Source organism: Bradysia coprophila, unplaced genomic scaffold, assembly GCF_014529535.1.
Source record: "Bradysia coprophila strain Holo2 unplaced genomic scaffold, BU_Bcop_v1 contig_24, whole genome shotgun sequence".
NCBI classification, from domain to species: Eukaryota; Metazoa; Arthropoda; class Insecta; order Diptera; family Sciaridae; genus Bradysia; species Bradysia coprophila.
In genome coordinates this window covers 3,999,498-4,019,698 of record NW_023503501.1, presented here as the reverse complement: position 1 = coordinate 4,019,698, position 20,201 = coordinate 3,999,498, and the positions used below count along the sequence as shown (strand labels likewise).

Genomic DNA, 20,201 nt, shown 5'->3' with positions numbered 1-20,201 from the left:
TTACATTACCTACTCGAAGTATCAAAGCAGTCACGTGCCATACGTACGCTGGTACAGTTAAGCAGAACATAGAGATGCAAGCCAACGACCAAATTGTTTTGATATGGGATGTCCTTCGAAATAAACGTACACCATCTGCAAGCACTTTTTTATCTACCACCCCTTTAAATTCTTAAAAAAAAACATTCTAACAAGCATCGTCACATCTGCATAAAAAGCAAGGTTCACCAAAGCCACTCTCCCGGTTCAAAAAAAAATCTAATTCTCATTACCCTAAACGGATTTGCAAATGCACTCTATGAATATTAATAAGAGCCAGAGCCACACATCGTCGCTTATATCTAAGTATTATTGGCAGTTGTTTTCATAGGATTCGATCAGCATTTAACCTAATTCCTGAAATAAATATGCTCAGTCAAAACTACACAAAGGACCGTAATATCAAACGGTATGCAATAAAAAAAATTATTAATCACTCAATCATCTCATATTGCAAGCCAATCCGCACGTATATATGGCCATCTATATGGATGAAAAAGTGGAACAAAATATTTGTTTTTGAAAAAAAAACGGAAAATTGCATTCATCAATCGCAGATGCGACACAATAAAAAATAGGAATTGAAAATGAAAAACCTAACAAAAAATATGCCGAATACAAAAACCAGTTATAAAGTGTAGCAAAAACGCATGCGCTTCCCGCAATAAAAAAAAATCAACCAAGTTTAGTGTATAGATGAATGATGAGCAATTACGTGAGATGAATTTAAAAACACGGATAAAATGTGCCATTTTACGCACACACGCACGCTAAAAAGAAATTTTTAGATTTTGTATTGCTTTTTTGTTGTTGTTGGCCTGGTGCGGTGCTCTCCTGTGTTCATAAACATTTTTGACTGCAAAACTTTTATTTTTCATCCTTATGTGAATTATATTACGGAACGTATACGTTATAAGTAGGACCGAAATACCATTCACTCTTTTTATGATCGAGAGCATAGACTTTTTATTAGTTTTATTTTTTCGATGGGGTGCTCATTTAAATTTTATACCCAAAGGTAGTGGGTTTTTCTTGTATTATAATTCAGAGTGTATAATATGTGTCTATCTCTATACCCTCTTTATACATACACACACCTAACCCCCATCGATCGTATACGATTTTTATATAACGTAGCAACAAACAATAATGTTTTTTATGCTTACGCGTGTTATGAATTCACAAATTTAAATGTTTCTTACGCACAGTTGCAATTGTCGTTCTTGTCACTGGGTTAATCAAGAAACGAAGATGTTATAGATACACAACAATAAATCCGTTTAAATTAGGGGTTGTTAGGCAGAGAAAAGGGTCTCTCTGGTAAAATCCTTTGAGGAATTTAAGCTTAAGAGATTATTTACCTCTCTGGAAGTTATCACAGTGCAGTCAGCTAATGAATAAAATTTCCTTCTTCCTGTCACGAATTAATTAAGCATCAATCAGATTATTATCAGAACTGGGTAGAGGGAACGCATTGTATAAGTTTACTGGTGTCTAGAATGTATTCTGCATATAGTATGGTACATGCGCTTTCAATAGTTATTTATGCAAAAAGAAGAATTGTATAAAGGGATGTTATCGCTGAAATTATCGCACTAGATATTGATTGTCAAACAGAGGCGAAGTGGACGTTGAAAACACATCATGGGCGATAATAAACCAGCATACATTCCTGTTGCATACAATGTTTTGTGCAATCTGTGACGGAATGAACTGTTTCTATGCCAAAACATGGAAACATAGATTACACGACACAAAACCATTCTCAATATAAAGAGACTAATCTTAGCTTTATGCATGGGCATGTTTAGCGAATCATGAGGAAAATGTAATTGAATTTTCAATGATGTCATGATTCGCTAAACATATACATGCATGAAGCTAAGACGAGCCTCCTTATAATAAGAGTGGTGTTACCACTGCCTGTTTAAATGTGACAAGTGTTAGCGGCTTTTGTTGTTGTTAAGATCTGCATTGTACTTTAGTGTTTTGGGGTATGAACAGTTCCGTATGCGACATAGGTTTGCTCTTGTAGTATTTTGACATTCCCACACATAGTAAATAAAATATGTTATCATCCCTCCTGGCAACACGTTAGAGTGCTAAGAATCTTATTTGCACTATAATAATCTTCCACCTAACGATTACACGAAGAGGCAACGAACAATTCAATTTGCGTCACAGAATTGTATAAACCCTCTTACATATGAACTGTGTATACAATTACTATACATACATTACATGCGATGATGAATTACGTGTCAAATTTTATTAGAACATTTTATAGTCTGATTTGTTTACAAAATATTCATCATATGGAGTCAGCATAATTGTACACTCCTATAAAATGGTAATTTTCCTAACCTTATGGACTATCAACAATTTATGGCTGGTTTCTAGCAACATAGCACATAATGTGTGGGTCTTTACAGCCTGAGTTGTTGATATGCTGAGCAAAACAACATAAATTCTAATTTTAGTATTTCACAATTCCAGACAATTAACTATCGTCTCTCAGAAATTTTTTGTATTTACAATGAAACTGAACAACAATTTAACAAATCGATAAAATCGAATGGCCGCCACTCTTAGCGTTTTCTTTTTTATTGGTTTTGAAATGTTCAATTTCATTTGGTTAATTCGAATAGGTCGTTTTAAATTGAATATTCTCATCAGATATCCATCTATTCATGTTGGCATCAAGCTATTTGCATTCACGAAAATCGATTTCCAAATTGGACGATGTGCAATGGCATTTTTCATCTTATTGATGTATATCAGAAAAATTAGAAAGAAATAAATTCGTCGGAAAAAATTACTTTCTCTGATACTACAAATACTGAAGCTCTCTTGTCGGTCTTCATCAATTCCAAAATATCCCAATATTTATTAAGGTTAATATTGAAAGCAGAGCAATGTTAGAAAGTTTTAAATCAAGAAGGGTAGTGGAACAGAATGCTAAAAAAAACCGTATCCGTTGAGCACTTCAGACAAGAAGCCATTAGAACACTTTCTCTCTATATTTCTATAAAATTACCTTAAATTTTGGTTGAATTAGCTAGCGTATACACATTACGGCAGGATCTGTATACTTCTCTTGTATAAAGTATTTTGTGTTTGATGAAAAATCTTGTACATCTGCACGTTCAGTATACATTTTGCTGTATCCCGTTATTCCGTATTTTTGACGACGTTGTCGATAACAGATGACTAGCTGTTGAATCAATTCTTACACTGATCGTTTTCATTTGTAGTATGGAATTTCGTTTAAATAAGAATTTTAGCTCAGCCTAGCTATTGTAACAATACTGATTCTTTCTCACTACTACTCGATGGAGTACGTTGGATTTTACCATTTATTATCGTAATTCAACACCGATTGTTGAAGGCCTAGATCACTCCAAATTTAAAGGGTTGATTTCGTTAACTAACAGCAAGCATATCAGTAGTTTTACTGATCTATGACTACATTAGATCTAGGGATTTAGTTTTCAAATCTTTTACTTCAATTTGTTCAACATTCTTTTGATATTATAAAACCACTTTTAGACAGGTGTTGTCAATTATTCCTATGTAGTCGTTATCAATAACAGATGATAGCTGTCTGTAATAGGTTAAAGATGATTTCCTCTCCGGGGAGCGTAGATGCAAACTTTCCGGTTTTATTTTTTCTTAGACTCCCCTTTCCTCTTCCCTTGGAAGAAATAAGATAACAAACGAACGATATGCAATTTTGCGTCGTAAAATTGTGCGTAATCTTTTGCAGTAAAATCCGAGAAGAGAAAAATTCAAATTTTAGTAACACACATCAAAACACATCCATGAAGGGAGCATTCGGTTATACATTGTAAACATCTTGAAATTTATGATTACCTCTCCATAATTTATTTTCACATGACTCCCTTGACTGCTATTTAAAAAACCTATTCACGAGAATTATTCCACATAATTATCCCATTCACGAAACCTTTTGTATTTATCTTTTAATAGTAAAAGCCTCTCTATTACCTACCTACAACACACAGCAATGTAATAAAACAGAGATCTTATGAATATATCTACTGCTCTTCGTAGTCGTTTCGGTTTTGTTTTTTTTTTTTCTTCTTCGATGTATTCTTTATGAACCAAGGAGAAATTTTTCATGTTAAACATCAGAAAATCTAACAGTGAAATGTTCAAAACCGAATAAGGAAAAATTTATGTAAAATTCAAATAAATTTGGTTGTTACATGCATGCAAACAAAGTTATAAATCATTCCACTCAGCATCTCATTTTCGGAAAAAAAGGCAAGTATCTCTTTTGTGTTGTTAATCGAACTACAGTCATCCTATTATACATATATTGGTCGTGTATGGTTTTGTGTAGCTTCGTATATCTAGACACGATAGGTACCATTCTTGTTTCTTTTTTCTTATTCATGTTGAAGATGTTCAACTTATTGAAATATCATTTTTATTACGTACGTCTATTAACCATGTGTTAAGGTGTAATTGGTTTTAGCTGGGTGGGATTGGTGTACGTGTTCCGTTTCAAGTCTTTTTAAATTGTGAAACAAATGGATAATTTAATTTCTGACAATTTTGTTTCTTCTTCAATTTATTCTTTTCTAGACGAGGATGAATTTTGAGATAAATTAACTGTATGTCGTGACCAATCATCCCTTTTATGCAAGCATATCGAATTGGTATCCCTATATATACCGACGAACTCATTTTTAAAACCGAAAATTAATAATGGTTTTTGTGAACATATATCGCCCATTTAATGCACTCTCATTTTGTTTTAATAATGTGGAAATCTAATATGTTTACACCGTACGTCCCTCATATATATAATATGCTGTTTCTAACCCTCTTCTGGTTACAGACTCATTATTGTTTTCGAGCACACCACACTTCCTAACACTTGCATTTCGTAAACAACAATGGAAAAACGTTTACAAGAAATAATGGCAAGGATATGTGTGTGTGTGTGTGTGTGTGGTGTTTTTGGGTGCAATGTAACATTTCACTGAAATTGCATTCTTCGTAAAATGTCTCGATGTTTCGCTGTTTCAGTTTAATATTTAATTGAATCTTGTACAACCTCAGTAGTAGCAGAATTTGAAATCAATATTATAAACAGTTAAGCAAATTTCAACTGAATAATGGGAAATTCGGAGAAAAGCGAGTAAAATTGTATGATAGACTGGTATAATTGTAATGGTTTTTCATCGACATAAAATGGTTTAATCGGTTAAGTTACAAGCAGTTGCTGATATTGGCAGCTGTCGTTTTTCATCTGCTTTACTCCAATAGCATTGTATAATTCTAACATGCATCCCTACTTCATAAGTAATATCTCTATCAATTCCACGAAATGTGCGCCTTACTCAATTATTTAAACAGTCGGCTACCACTTTTTAATTTCCAATTTGTCGCAAACCCATAGGGATTTCTCCAACTAAAAAAGCACACAAATTCAAGAGGAGTGTTGGACTAATATTTCAGTTATTTGATGTGTAATGTAATCCTCAAGTGGATACGCACATACATAGAGAGAAATATTTTAAATATTTGGATTTGAGTTAAGAGATAGGAAGAAAAATTATTAAAATATTCACTGGTCTGGCCGTCATTTACGGAAAGCATAGATTCGCCAGCTTCTTCTCGGTAAACATTTACCGCAAACTGAACATAAAACAGTAGTTGCAGACTGTGTATGTACTTCAAAAATCCATACGTAAAAACAAAATTATAATCAGGAAGAACCAACCCTTAAAATCTAATATGTGAATTTTATATGTGTAGTGAAGTGTTCTTTTGGTATGAATAAATGTTTACTTTTGTGATTTGATTCATTCGAAGAGTTCTACGGAAATTTAGACGGAATAGTTCGAACAAGTGTGGTTAACGAGAGAAAAAAGACACAAATAAAATTGAAAAATGTTGTAAAATTGTCGAGTGTTCACCACTAGTTAGAATGGGTATACCCACAGATTCGTCACTCTTAAACAATAGTTAGAGGTGCAGGCTCTCTCTAGTTCATTTGTTCATTCGTTAAACCATTATCTACTTTGCAATAATTAAATCTACTACTTCTGTTGTTCAAATTATTGAATAATCCTTAATATAAAATCTTGTACTTCATTTGTTTTAACATTCAATTCTTGATGCTAAAGATGTTCTAAGGCTGCAAAATCGTTGGTACGTCGACCTAATCTGCTGAGATGATCGTTGAGACTGGCATACAGTGGATCGGTCAGTGAGAACAATTTCTGAATTTCGTTCCAAGGTATTAAATCCCTAGATCTAATGTAGTCATAGATCAGTAAAACTACTGATATGCTTGCTGTTAGTTAACGAAATCAACCCTTTAAATTTGAAGTGATCTAGGCCTTCAACAATCGGCTTAGAACTGATGTGCCCACACAATCAATTCAAATTTTCCCCTTTTTTTCAAGTTCATGTTTTTCTTACTACAGTATCAACAGCCAGTAGTAGATAAAAAAAGAAAACCCCGCAATGCCTTTCAACATAATGTATGGGTAACATTCTTTTAAATCATCCCATTCCCAGCATCATCACAATAATTACAGGTGTTGAAATTTTAATTTAAGTCCAACCAAATCCGTTTCATTACGCTAAATTCGCCAAAAATTTCCAACCGGCAACCTTTTGTTGAAATTTTGGAAATGAAAATTTATTTAGGTCACATAACCCATCGCTGAATTTTGATACCCAAACAATCTATTATACTCCATTCCTCCATGTGTGTAATATGATTATATGTATGTTGTTTCGGGTGTGGGTTGTCCGAATAACATTTAGAATTTTGTGCATTAAATTTATTCATTAAGGTATAGTCAAATAGGCAGGCATATTATTCACTAAAAATTTAAACTATTCGGTTCCGTCCACTAAATTTTAATGTAATATTACTGTGTCATTATAAATGATGGTTTGGCCATCCAGATATATCCGCACAACGTTCGTTAATATTTAATGAAAAGTGGATAAAAGATAAATTGAATGTACCAACTACCACTTGACCGGACGATTCTATGGGCCTTTTTTCTTTAACAAAAGCAAAACTATCAATGAAATTACAAATTGGAAAAAAAATTCTATTGAATGGAAGAACCTATCTCGACCCGCAATCTATTGATTATTACTCGTAATTAGTGGAGGCATCGCAATACTTATGAATTTTGTTGAACAAATGAACAATATGAATGGCTACTACAATACTACATCCAATCCATACACATCGACACTCGTTTCATGATCATCATTTTGATACTAGACGGAACGCAACGATAATACATTATAGATTTTGGACGATGATATTCGCATCGAATGTTTTATTCATGTGAATAATTAATGTGATAATAAAGTTAAAATTTTCCCAGTGAGTGTATGTATGTATGCAATTGCACATCATGTTTGCATTCGATGCGTGCATACGTCGAATTTCGGTTATTATACTGTAATCTGAATGGGAAACTGGTAGCTTATTATCAATATATTATTTTAGGTAGTTGGGGGTTTAATTAATATGTGCAGTTGCATAAATAAATTGATTGATGTGATTTTCGAAATATATGTTGGATACCCTGTCGGAAAAATTCAATTACCATTTCCCGGAATGTTTAAGCTTTTCTCTTGTTTTCCGAAAATGTTTTAACGAGTTACAACTCGCAATTTGCCAGGCCTATTCATTTACATGGAACAGAAGTTATAAGACCCACAAATGGAACAGAAGTTATACAACGGGTGGAATGGCTCCGTGGTTGCGTATCCATCAAAATGATCCGCATTCGGTTCCTGTGTCTGACAAATTCCACGTAGATTTTTTTTAGCGAATATGTCTTATAGCACATGGGCAACGCCCATGTTTGGTAGCTGCAACGATGTACACACTTGTAGTGTCTCATTATTTTCATTTAATGTGTTACAATGTCTTAATCTGACCGATAATCGCCACAGAATAGATTGGTTAAGTGAACCAGTATGCTCGCGTGGTCTGGTACCGGAGACTGGAGTACGAACACATACGTCCTTACGTCCAAAAGTGCCTTAATAATTTCTCGACGAAAATTTGTCTGGTATAATGGTTGCTCAGGAAACATCTTCCCCATAACTCTAATCTTATCTAGCCTCCGTCTTTACACTTTGTATTGAAATGTTATCTCGGTGTTTTCTTAAAGCATTTTTAACCTTTGCTCAAAATACAGCAAAAGTAATATGTTAAAACAATTGAAGTACAAGAACTGTAGGCAATAATTTGAACAACAGAAGTAGAAGATTTAATGAGTGAATAGCGATAAAAGCTTACAGTTTCTAAAACGAAACGAAGAGTCCAAAAATCAGAGGAGGATATTTATGGACAGCCTATACAAAAACACTATGAGTCATAGTCTATGACTAAACTGAGGTTCTATCTCCGTGTAATGGTTTTCATTTCGTTGTAGAAATACCACAGATAGAAATACTTTGCATGTATCATACCGTTTTGAATAATATTCAAAAAGTTCAAATTGTACTGCTTAACTGTAATTTAGAGTGATTATATTAAAACTGCTAAACAATTTTCAGGTTTTTCTTCTTCTGCTGGCAAATATTATGCCATACCAGGAAAAAAACCACATGCCTTGAATGAAACACTTTTCCCTGAAATGCCACACGACACACAGTATAGTTTTGAAATTATCATGCACTGTTTGTAAATAATGTCCGTAATGTTCATAATTGAATTGAAAAAGTTTTCTTTTTTATACTCCAACAAAATGCTCTGCTTAAATTTTCGAATTTTACGAAAAACTTTTCCACAAAAACATTTCATATTATGCGCATAATCGTCGATGCAAAGTGAAAACATCTAAGTTTTGAGTTTTCATAACATTATTCAAATATGCGCCACGTAAAATTAGCTCTATACATCGTACGTACCAGCGTTGATGGAAAGAGATTGAAATGAAGTTGAAAGAAGTAATTTTATCGGGATATATATTAGAGTTTAAATTTGATTCTATTAGAGTCTGACGTACAGAGAGAAAAAAAAACGGTCGTTGCTTAATGTGCCACAGATTTCATTGAAAGAAAAAAAACATCTCTCTTCCTTCAACGATGGTCTGACCTGCATTATACGTATATTCCGAATAAAAGCAGAATATGTTTTATGATTACTTTGAACTCTTTCATTGTTTGAATGATGCTGACTTATATTGTAACTAGTACATTACATTGGAGGCTGCGAAAGTAATCAGGAAACAATTTTGTAATGAAAGCAAACTCACTCGTGTGTGAGCAACACGCTTTAGTAACTGTCTTTTCGACGAGTGTAGAGTTTCTATATCGGGAAGCGAGTTATCAAACTACACCTGCCGAGAAACAGTAACCGAAGCAAGTGGCTTTTTCGATTATGACAATGTTGTTTCCGAATTAATAAAATGTGTAGCATACAACAGGGCTAGTTTTTGGGAATTTTAATTCTGAAGAACTCCACAAGATTTCTGAAAAAAATTTGAATTTTTCAGAACTTTTCAGGATTAAAATTCTCAACTATGAGCCCTGGCAACCAATATATTCTGGCCTGCTTCAAGTTAATTAAGTTGATTATCACAAAGACATTCAAATAAAATCAACCGAGAAAACATTTTCGCGATGGACAAAATCCTATATCATGGTCAACTTTCGCTTGGGGCAGACAATAAAACGTTTACCACAACCCTTTTTCTGCTGAAAGTATAAAATTCCATGAAAACGTATAATTTAAGTCGACTTCTTTTAAGACTGAATTCACTTCCATTTCAGTAATTAACAATTTTCTTTCTCTCAGATTTCAGACGAATGCACTGTGACAGTGTCCGCTGGCCGAAACGTCAAGACCAAAAAATATCTACACGTATGCATAACGCATCGCCGAGCGGTTTCTAAGCAAGTCGCCCCCATTAATTCAGATTAATGTGGGAGATGTTAGATTCGGCTAACGAGGAATGTGGAAATGAATGCTGGGGGCCTGGACCACCGCCCGTATTTTTAATACCACCACCGCCGCGACCAACATTTTTACAGGAATCAACCAAATGTATACTGGAGTTACCAACGGACGCCGAAATGTGTGAAGCAATGCCGGTGAGTTTGGAACAATTATTTTATTTTTTGTGGCCTTCGTTTTGCTTTTAATTAAAAGCGGGAAACGAATGAAAGAAAAATGGGAAAAAATGGCAGAAAGAATTATGTAATTAGGCTCATAAATCCATTCGGAATAATCACATGCCAATTGAAGCTGATCAATTGATGTGCTAAATTAATTTCCCTTTAATCTTGAAATAAATTCTTTTTCTCGCCAAATCCGCATAAAAGAAACATAAACTATATGCACACCTCCCGCTTCTTCGCCGAAAATCCTGTCTGCAAAGTGTTTATCTAATTAGTTTTGCGACACGAGCGCCAAGTCCTATATACATAAACGTTGAATTCCTCATCCACATTAATTATTTGGAATTCATTTCGCTTGAAGGTAATTCCACCAGAAAAGACACTTACACTCCATTTGAATTTCAATTAGATCTTCCATTTCTATAATGATTTTGAATTGTCAGAGCATTTCTGTTTGTGTAATTGGACGCTGCTTTTGCTGCTTTTATGTTAATTATTGATAATATTGCATTAAGCAATCAAATTCTAAATAGAGAGTGAAATCGGATGGATAAATGTTCGTTTGAATTATTAAGCATCCAGCTTTTATACTCTCGTCTGTTGTGTGTTGAGATAGGTAATAAAGATAAGAAACAATGTCATCCCCCTCTCCTGTTACTGTATACGTATCGGATAATGTTGAATAAATGGAATGACCTCCTATGAACTAATTATTTTAAGTACACAAAAGCCCTTACTGTCGACGACACAGCGAAAGCAAAATGTTATATTTCCAGCATTGGAGATGTGGAATAAATTTAATCCGATTTATTTGTGCAAGGAACATTTTATGGGTTACATCGTTGAATACGGCATAATGTTCTTTTAATAAAATTGAATTGAGGGAGAAGAAAAAAAGAAGAAGCAACTTGCAACTTATAGTACGTCTCCGATTGCTTTCTCTACGTTCTCTCTCGCAATAAGAATTAATAATCTGTACTGCTGTTTACTAAGAGGTTTTATTTTTGTTGTATTGTGAGAGTGCTGTTCTGTTCGAAGAATACCCAGACGAAAATAATTGTCTTCCCTAAGCCGGTTTCAGATACTTCATTGTAAATTTATAAGTTTCACTGCTGGTAAGACGAAACGCAAGGCAAACGGTTAATTTTATGAAAAAAGAGCTTCTCGTCTGATAAGTCTTCTTTTTTCGTACTTCAATTTAGTTTTTACCAAAACATTTTTCTACACGAACAATTTCGTTATGAATTTATTAGTTTTCTTGCAATGCATATATTGAAAGCAGTTTAGACACAATTAAATGGTATACGTATAGTGACTTCTCCCATTGCCTTACATTCGTGAGATACTCCGTTTCCATGTGAACATAATTGTGATCTTATTAAAATGCTTCAGCTACTAGTATACAATTCACGGTAACAAGAATTTTTAAGTGAAACCCAGCAAAATGGAAAACTGTGCACGTCAAAATGTATCCGCCATTCTTTGCAATATGTGCATTACATAACAATAAACTATCTCGCAATTCGCAATTATGAATTCCACTTAAACTTCTTTTTATTAACTCACAAATTACATTTTATCCAACCGTACATACGATTCAGCTGTGATATAATAAGTTATTACATTTATTGTACGCCCCTAACAATAAACTTTGTGCTATTGTTTGAGAAGACTTAGCCTGAAAACAGACGGGATACTACTGAACGACTTGGGCTAGTCGATGTAATACAGAAAATAGAGTCTGCTCGTCTGATCGTGAAAAAATTAAATTCAGGAAAAAATATGCGGATGAGGAAAACCGGAGAAGGCAGAGAAATACCGTAGCCAAATGAAACATCTGACTTTTCAACCCATATAAACTCAATTTTATTTAAAACTTTCTTCATCTACGGTTCTAAAACTGAATAACAGTTCTCGTCTCTCTATGCAATTGCACATCATGACAAAATGATATCTAATGGATAATTGGCATGTGCCGATTACTCAGTACCCACATGAGTACGTTGGTAGGCTCACAATTTTTCTACCAGAGTATTTGTATAAAAATGTCGGGATCCATTTTCATTACCGGCTTTGTTTTTAAACTATTTTCTTTAAGAGAAACTTGCTTCCCCTAATTTTGCGCCCGATAAATCGCTGCAACCTAGGCGAATGTCACAAATATTCGTGCTGACTTGGCGATTCTAAGATATTCTGAAAAATCCTAAATTATTAAAATCCAACATTCTTCTTAGTACAAATATGGCAGAAGTAGAGAATTATGGATGGAAATACAGCTCTCCTTTTCGTCGACCAAAAAAATCTTGTGAAAACTTCTGTCCCGCATGAATGGGTTAATACTTCTAGATGAGGGACCATTCATAAAGTATAAAGTATGGTGAGATACATGTAGACTCCACGCTTGATATACTTTATGAACGATCACTAACTTGTGGAATATTATATTCCAGTTAACAGGTGAAGTACAAGATTTTTGATCTACAAATAGAAACTTGGTTCTGCCCACTTTCACTTGCTTATCATCAAAGTTATTTATTGAAAAATAAATGAAGCCAAATTAAAAATCCAACGATTTTGTCGGGAACATCAAAATTTTTTGCTATTTTTCCTGTTTAATATTCCGTATGCTGGCAACGGAATATAAATTATTATACGAAAGTTAATAACAAATATAAATGGAAAGTTTCTATCAAAGAAAACTTCGCTTGTACTACAAAGTGAAATCATTTACCGCATGGAATTGGAATATATGTTCCTAACCAGGCCACATTTATACAAAATATTACATATAGAAAATTGATAAAGTTTTCCATTCACTCACGTCAAAGTAAACAATCAAACACGTTTTCAAGGTGTATTCGTCGGATATCGTTTATATATATATATATATATATATGTGGGAAGGAGCATAAAAGCGTGTGCACGCTCGGGTGTGTAGCTGAGGAAGACGAGGAAGCAGAAGAAGAAGAATATTTATTCTTTTTATAAGCAAGAAAGCCAATTGATTTATTATTTATATTTATAAACATTGGCAAGAGAAAAAAAAATGTATTTTCGATGATTTTTCTTCCCATATCTTCCGAACGGTATAATGTAATATTTATCGATGTATTCCGTATAAAATATTATAGATCCAACAAAACAGAAAATTTTTCCGTTGATTTGATTATCAAAAAAGGTTGCGTGCATGTCAAAGCGAAGAAGAATATCTGTCTTTCATGTAATTAAATTGATTTCTGGGGGAAATGAAACATTTTCCAGTGTGTATGTGTTGTTGTATGTGAGGGATACGTATTACCTATAGTGATGGAGGAAGTATAATGTTTTATAATAAAACGTGGAGTCGGGGAATATAATATGGAAAAGGGAAAAATAAAAACGAAAAATCTGAAGAAAAGATTATTTATTACATTTTATGTCTACGGTGTATATGATACAGTCGTTGCTATATATATGGAAAAATATGAAAAGCTGAAAGAAAGAAAAACCGGATGTAAATTCGTTTAAATATTTCAAAGTAACGTTACCAGCCATTTCCTTTCTCAATGGGATAGTTTCGTGTTTGTCTTTGATGTGCTCGTTTTTATTTCTTTTTCAAAAATAATCTCATTTACTATTTAATGACAGATTTTGGACTTGGTTTCTACGGTTCCAAAAATTTTAGATGGAATCTACTATGTCCCTTAATTTTTTTTTCTCAATCTTTCTAAAAGTCTAAAATATTCAAAAATGATGTTCTCGATATTACATATTTTTCATTCCTCCTACCTGCCACCCTATTGTATCCTTATTAGAATACGTATTGAAAAATCATATACTTAACCTTTTACAGACGTTAAGCATAACTGCGACACGTCTTAGCAAGTCTTTTATAGCGATTGATGGAAGTATTTTCAAAAGTTTCGTACACAATATTTTACTTCATTAGTTTTAACATACATTTTGTTGTATAAAGAAACATTGACCAGAGTTTCTTTCTTTCGTTTTTGACGCTGCAGTCGAATGAAATAGCCCCTTAGGAAAGAAACAAAATCAGGATTTAGAGTTTGATATCGTAGAGTCTTTCTTCCGACATAGTGGATACACGAATTGTCAAAGTCCTCTTTGTGGCTGTACCATTCGTTTTCATATACTCAACTCGACAATGAACATCCTCTTTGTGTTCACATCATTAAATCTTTACTAATTTTGTTTAAAGTATCGTCAAAATCTATTACTTCCATGACTTATTACTTATAATGATACTGATCCGATACAAATATTTTTTGTAACAGATTTGTTTTGCAGCATAAGCCGCAGCGAATATAAAAGGTATACTTAAGCTGTATCACTGACAAAAAACTTCTGCTCTTTTAAGTCTTTCTAAGTCGAATTAAAAACTGTTCATCGACACATTGTCCATCCTGTGCGCTGTCAACTCCTTCAATTCACATTGAACAAAAAAATTTAACAGTTTAACATTACAATTTGAAACAACTTTATACATAACTAGCAAATCTAGTCTTTATCATCATGACAAAGCGTTTCGACCCAAATTTTATTATAAAAAAGAATAAATTGACCGACTTAAAATGGATTAGAAATTCCCTGTCATGGAAAGACTTGCATTTTATTGGAAGGCTGGACGTTTTGCCATTCATTTTTATTTATTCTCGAAATGTATCCAGCGCGATTAAAGCGATTTAGTTGACGATATAAACGAGACTGAAATATGGTCCGAACGATACATCCAATGTGTCTAATTTTCCTATAAAGATTGAATTTTATTTACATCATTTGCACATTATAGAGAGATATCACTGGTGATTAATTAGAGAAAACCATTTTACAACGGGCAACCACACAAAATGACTTTAATCTGTAATATCTCGTTTATAGTTTAGGAGAACGAAGGCGAGGAAAAAACAAACCGAGATCTAAATTTATATCCACAAAAATGTCAAATAGAACTTGAGAAAGTAAAAACAATATAAATCTTTTGGCATACACGGACATAAAACAGAATACATATACCGAGAGAATATAACGTCTCAATATGTAAATTTTAAATCCCGTTTGGAAATAGAAAAACTAAACTTTGATTAAATTGAATTTTCTTCGAAAAATCTCTGGAGAAAAATTTGAAAAATGCAAGACACGCAAGTGACAATAAAAAAAAGTGGAACGAAGAAAAAAACGAGCCGTCAGAACAGTCGGAGCGTTTGCTGCGACTGAGCCCCGTACAAACCCGTACATCTATTGCGCACGTGACCCTACTTCGTCCGTCGCCCTACTCTTACCGTAAGCCTATTGCGCCCGTAAACGTCGTAAAATTCTTATGCAATGTGTACGTCTTAAAAATTGCGCATAGCGCAATTACGAAGCCCCGTACGACGTTCCTTTCAAAAGTAACACAAACTACACTTCCCACTGATCAGTGATTTTGGAATTATCATTTTCACCTATTTATATTGATTTTACAAAAATCCAAAATGGCGGCCGACGGCCATTTTGTTAGGAGGTGGAAAGTACAACGGCTGCTTTACATTCGTTAGTACCTTTCAAACAAAAAAAAATTCATGAAATTCGGTTAAATTTTACTCGAGATATTAACAAAAAACACCACCTTCACTGTACGGCCGAGTAGCCACATATAAGCTCACTCCAAGAGACCTAGCTCACGCTCCGGTAAACCGAATTTCATAAACGTTTTTTTTCCCTGATTGGTACGGTCAATACCTATCTAATAAATCAAAATCCATCTAAATCCGTTCAAATTTGACTAACCTACAAGCAAAAACGGATTGCCGCCCTGTACCTAGTTCACACCAAGGGGTCTAACTCACGAGTCGGTCATCCAATTTCCATAAACTTTTTTTTTGTGGATAGGTATTGTAAATACCTTTCATTTGATGTATCACTTGCAAGTGTAGCCTTTAAATGGCCAGAGAAATCTTTGGAAAACGTTAAAGCACTTATGGGGCCCCAGCTCTGGAGGGGTCGACCCAAAATCGCCCATCTTCGAACTTAGCCTCACTATTTCAACTACCTTTCAGGGAAAAAAAAAATTTTTGAAATCGGATTTGATTTACTCAAGATATCGACGTGACAGACGGACAGACGGACAGACGGACAGACGGACAGAAGGACAGACGGACAGACGGACAGACGGACAGACGGACAGACGGACAGACGGACAGACGGACAGACGGACAGACAAAATTTTTATTGCGGATTCGTTATCTATGAACATAGGCAAACACTTTGCCCTTACCGTCTGCTTCGAATTCCATCAATTACACACGGCATCGTAATCCTATAAGCCCCTTCGTACTTCGTACGGGGCTAAAAACAGAATACGAAAACAATCCCAATACAGAACATGTATGAGTAATAAATCTGCTCAGTTTATAAAATGTTTACAAAATCCACACCCTTGATTCTGTTTAGAATGTTAGTAAGTATTAAGTTGAAGCATATTTTTGTTTCGAAAACTTTTTTTTATTCTGTTTTTGTGTGATAAGTGTGGATGGTGTTGTGTTGTTGACTGGGATATTTCGACAAATTGTACGATTTTATGTTTTATTTTTCCATAACAATTGCAATATTCATAACTTGAAAGGAAATGTTTCATATTATTTATGACGATTTAAATGATGTGCTCGCAGTTTGTCATTTTAAAATTTGAATATTGTTGATGGCAGGGCTGCTGAACGCTGAATTTTTGTTGTCCCATTAATTTGAGTTAGAAGGAAAACATTTATTGAAAATAATTGGAGGATCTGAAGGCAGGTCATATTTTCGCGATTTATTTCCCCCCTAAATTCCCCTTTGAAATTTTTCGAATTCTTGGAGATTTTCCGAAATCTTGGAAGTTCTCCGAATTCCTGAAAAGTTTCCGAATTTCTGAAAATTCTTCGAAATTTGAGTGAACGGCAAGAATTTTTAAGAAATTTAATTCTCGAAATTCTTGGTGAATTTCATGAAATCTTTTTTGAAAATAGGCCGTGTGTTCCCAGAGCTACTTTATAAAACTCCGTGACTGGCCCTGTGTTCCCAGAGCTACTTTATAAAACTCCGTGACTTAAATGTTTTTTTCCCGACGCTCTTCCATCATTTCAAGCGCTAAAAAGCATAAATTTCACAATTCTCTCAGTGAAATGATGTCGGTTATACGGTTATGTCGGTCAAAGGCTAATTCACCTTAAAGGTATGCATTTTCTTCACTTTGTTACATTTTTCATCTACACCCCACAGACAGAGCCCTCAATAGTGCACATCTGACAAATATGGCCCGAACAATTTCTTTTGTTCTTGTAACACTGCACCCCGTGCCAATATAAAAATTAGAATACTAAAAAGACCTCCCAAGTTTACACAAAGAAATATGAAACAATTACCTGTCTCATTATAATCTCATAATGAAATCCTGTCGCACATAAATGATTGTCAGGTATAATACTATACAGAACTGAACGTGTCATTATTCAGTCATCAAAATCCTTTTCGGTAATATCAAAACATTTTGGCTGCATACACATTCCGTGGAAGAAGCATCGTTTCACTCTCATGCAGTAGATTTCAACGGAAATTATACGTAGAATGTAAGAGCGCGTTAAATATGGGAAATAGGCAGGATGTTAAATATACTTAGAATTTATAGTTGCAGTTGGAGTAGCTCAAAATATTAGCTTCTATCAGAATATCTTCATTTTATATTCGGAAGAATAAGAATTAAAAATTTGGAATGTAAATTGAGTATTACATAGCAGACTGCAGGATGAAGCGAATAATTGACGCATAGTTTACTTCTTTTGCTTACCGATCTATTCTTATTACAACCTTCAAACGTATTGCAAACTCATTGCCTGTACTGTTGCTCTAGGTACACATTTATTTATGTAGTGAAACAAACTTTTAAGACAACAATTTTGAGCACGACTTTATTACGAAAAAATTGCAAGTTTAAATTTGAATCACTTGAATTCATTCGCCGTGTAACCGCAAAACTATCACACAACTGTCGCATTTATCAATTAAATTACTTACAATTGAAACCAATTTTTATGATACACTTTTGCGGGGGGGAAATTCGAAAAGACTTTGTGTCATTGTTATTCGTCCAGGGGATGGATTCTACAAAAAAATCAATCCAATACCCGACGGCAAAATGAGGTTGCAACGTCGATCTTTACAGATTTACATTTTGTTATTGGTTTTTTATTTGACGAAGTTTGCATTCACCTTCCGGGGCGAATAAATTGTTGTATTGCTGCAGGTGGATCTATCCCCTGGTCTGATAAATTAAATCAAATTCGCCGACAGTTTTCTCAGCTGTTTCGACTGCCGAGAAAACTGAATAGTTAAACGCAGAAACGGGACACGTCACATTAGCGAATTATAAAGTAATCGAAATTTTATTGAAAATAGAGTGGTAATGTCAGAAGACGTTTTCTTTTATAAATTAAAATATAAAACATAGTTGACCTGTTCGTGACGGAGTTAGAAAATTAAATTTATTTTTCTTATAATTCGCTAAGATGACATCTCATTTCTTCAATTTCTTCATTCAACTATTCCTCGAAACAACCAAATTCTTTTATTACCCCAGTGTCGGGGCGAATAGCATGTCTCCTATATCTTATTGATAAAAATGATGAGGAAAATTGATACCTCATCTCCCTTCAAGAATTTCAAGTATCTAATACTCTCTGCAAGAAACTATTTTCCAATAAAAATTCAAATTGAAATAAACAAAATTGCAATATCGAATGCTGGTAGCCAATATACTGTTACATCTCTCAGTCCATGAAGATTGCACTGAATTGAACACTCTGTATTATGATCCAGCTATATTTTGTAACAATCATTTTTATTCAATTTAACGAAACGAAATTTCCCGAACCGAATCCATTTCGCATTTGGTGAAAGAAGTGGTGCCCGGAGACATATAATTTATGTATGTTATATAGCTACACACAGAGCTTTCTGACTTGAGAGATTTTTTTTTGTTGGTTGTCGTTTCATCCCACATGAACCCTCACTTTTTCCTGTAATAGGTAACCCACCCGCACACGTTTGTGGCACACAGCACAATCGGGTATAAAATAACTAAAAAGAGGAAAGGGAACAACCGGAATTTTTTTTTTCTCTACTACAAAAGAAAAATAAATGAAAGTTTTGTGCTGAGGTATTCATCCGCTAAGTTAAAAAAAAACGAGTGGCAAAAGGCAATAAAACACTGAGTTAAAGAAGATAAAAAAATTATTTCATATAAAATAATAGACAAGAGCTAGCAACAACAACAACGGCAGCAACAACAAAGAAAAGAGCAAAAGAAGTGAAAGAATTGTATCCAATAGAGGAAAGTTATTTTTATTGGTTTTTGTGGAGGAATTCGGTTTATTTTGAGAACTTTTAGTCGGTTGTTGTGTTATGTACCAGGAAGTTATTAATATTGTTCAGACGGCAATGTTAAATTTATATGATTGAAAAGAATGTCATCAAAAGGAACATACTCCGCGTTCCACTTGTGTCTCTTTGTGTACACATTCACAAGACAGGCAGATAAAACATTTCTCCTGATTCCAGTAAATATTATGGCTTTACGTTTTCAATTAAACAAAATTAGCATGAATAATCCTCACTATCTGTATGGCAATGTCATAACTCCTATTTGTAGTTATTCTGAATACAACTTGCATTGCATAATATTAGCAAATGTCTGGAAAGTACATTAGCATCTGAATGTGTTCCTTATGCAATGCTACTATATTTAGTGTATACCAGTCGGCTGTACACCTGAGTATCTCAGTATATTTTATTGCCATGCATAAGTCATACGTAATCAAAGTTTCTTCCATGCTGTGTGCCTTTCTACGTAACGTTCAGCTTCAAAGAAATAATTTACTTTTATTATTGCTTGCGAAGTGTACCTGTATTTCTACATGTCTGGTGGAAATGGAAATGGGATGAAAAAAAAAAAGTGAATGTCACTCCGTGGAAATTCATGACGTTGAAATTACTTTCTTCTACTTTTC

At 34.0% G+C, this 20,201-nt stretch overlaps 1 protein-coding gene across 1 annotated transcript in view; it reads left to right on the top strand.

Moving 5' to 3' along the window:
* LOC119077873 overlaps positions 1-20,201 on the top strand; it is a 150,172-nt gene that overhangs the window by 22,953 nt on the left and 107,018 nt on the right. Inside the window, exon 2 of the mRNA XM_037185225.1 lies at positions 9,860-10,155. Within this exon, the coding sequence (XP_037041120.1) occupies positions 9,985-10,155 (171 nt within the window). The 5' untranslated portion in view covers positions 9,860-9,984. The remainder of the gene's footprint in view (positions 1-9,859; positions 10,156-20,201) is intronic.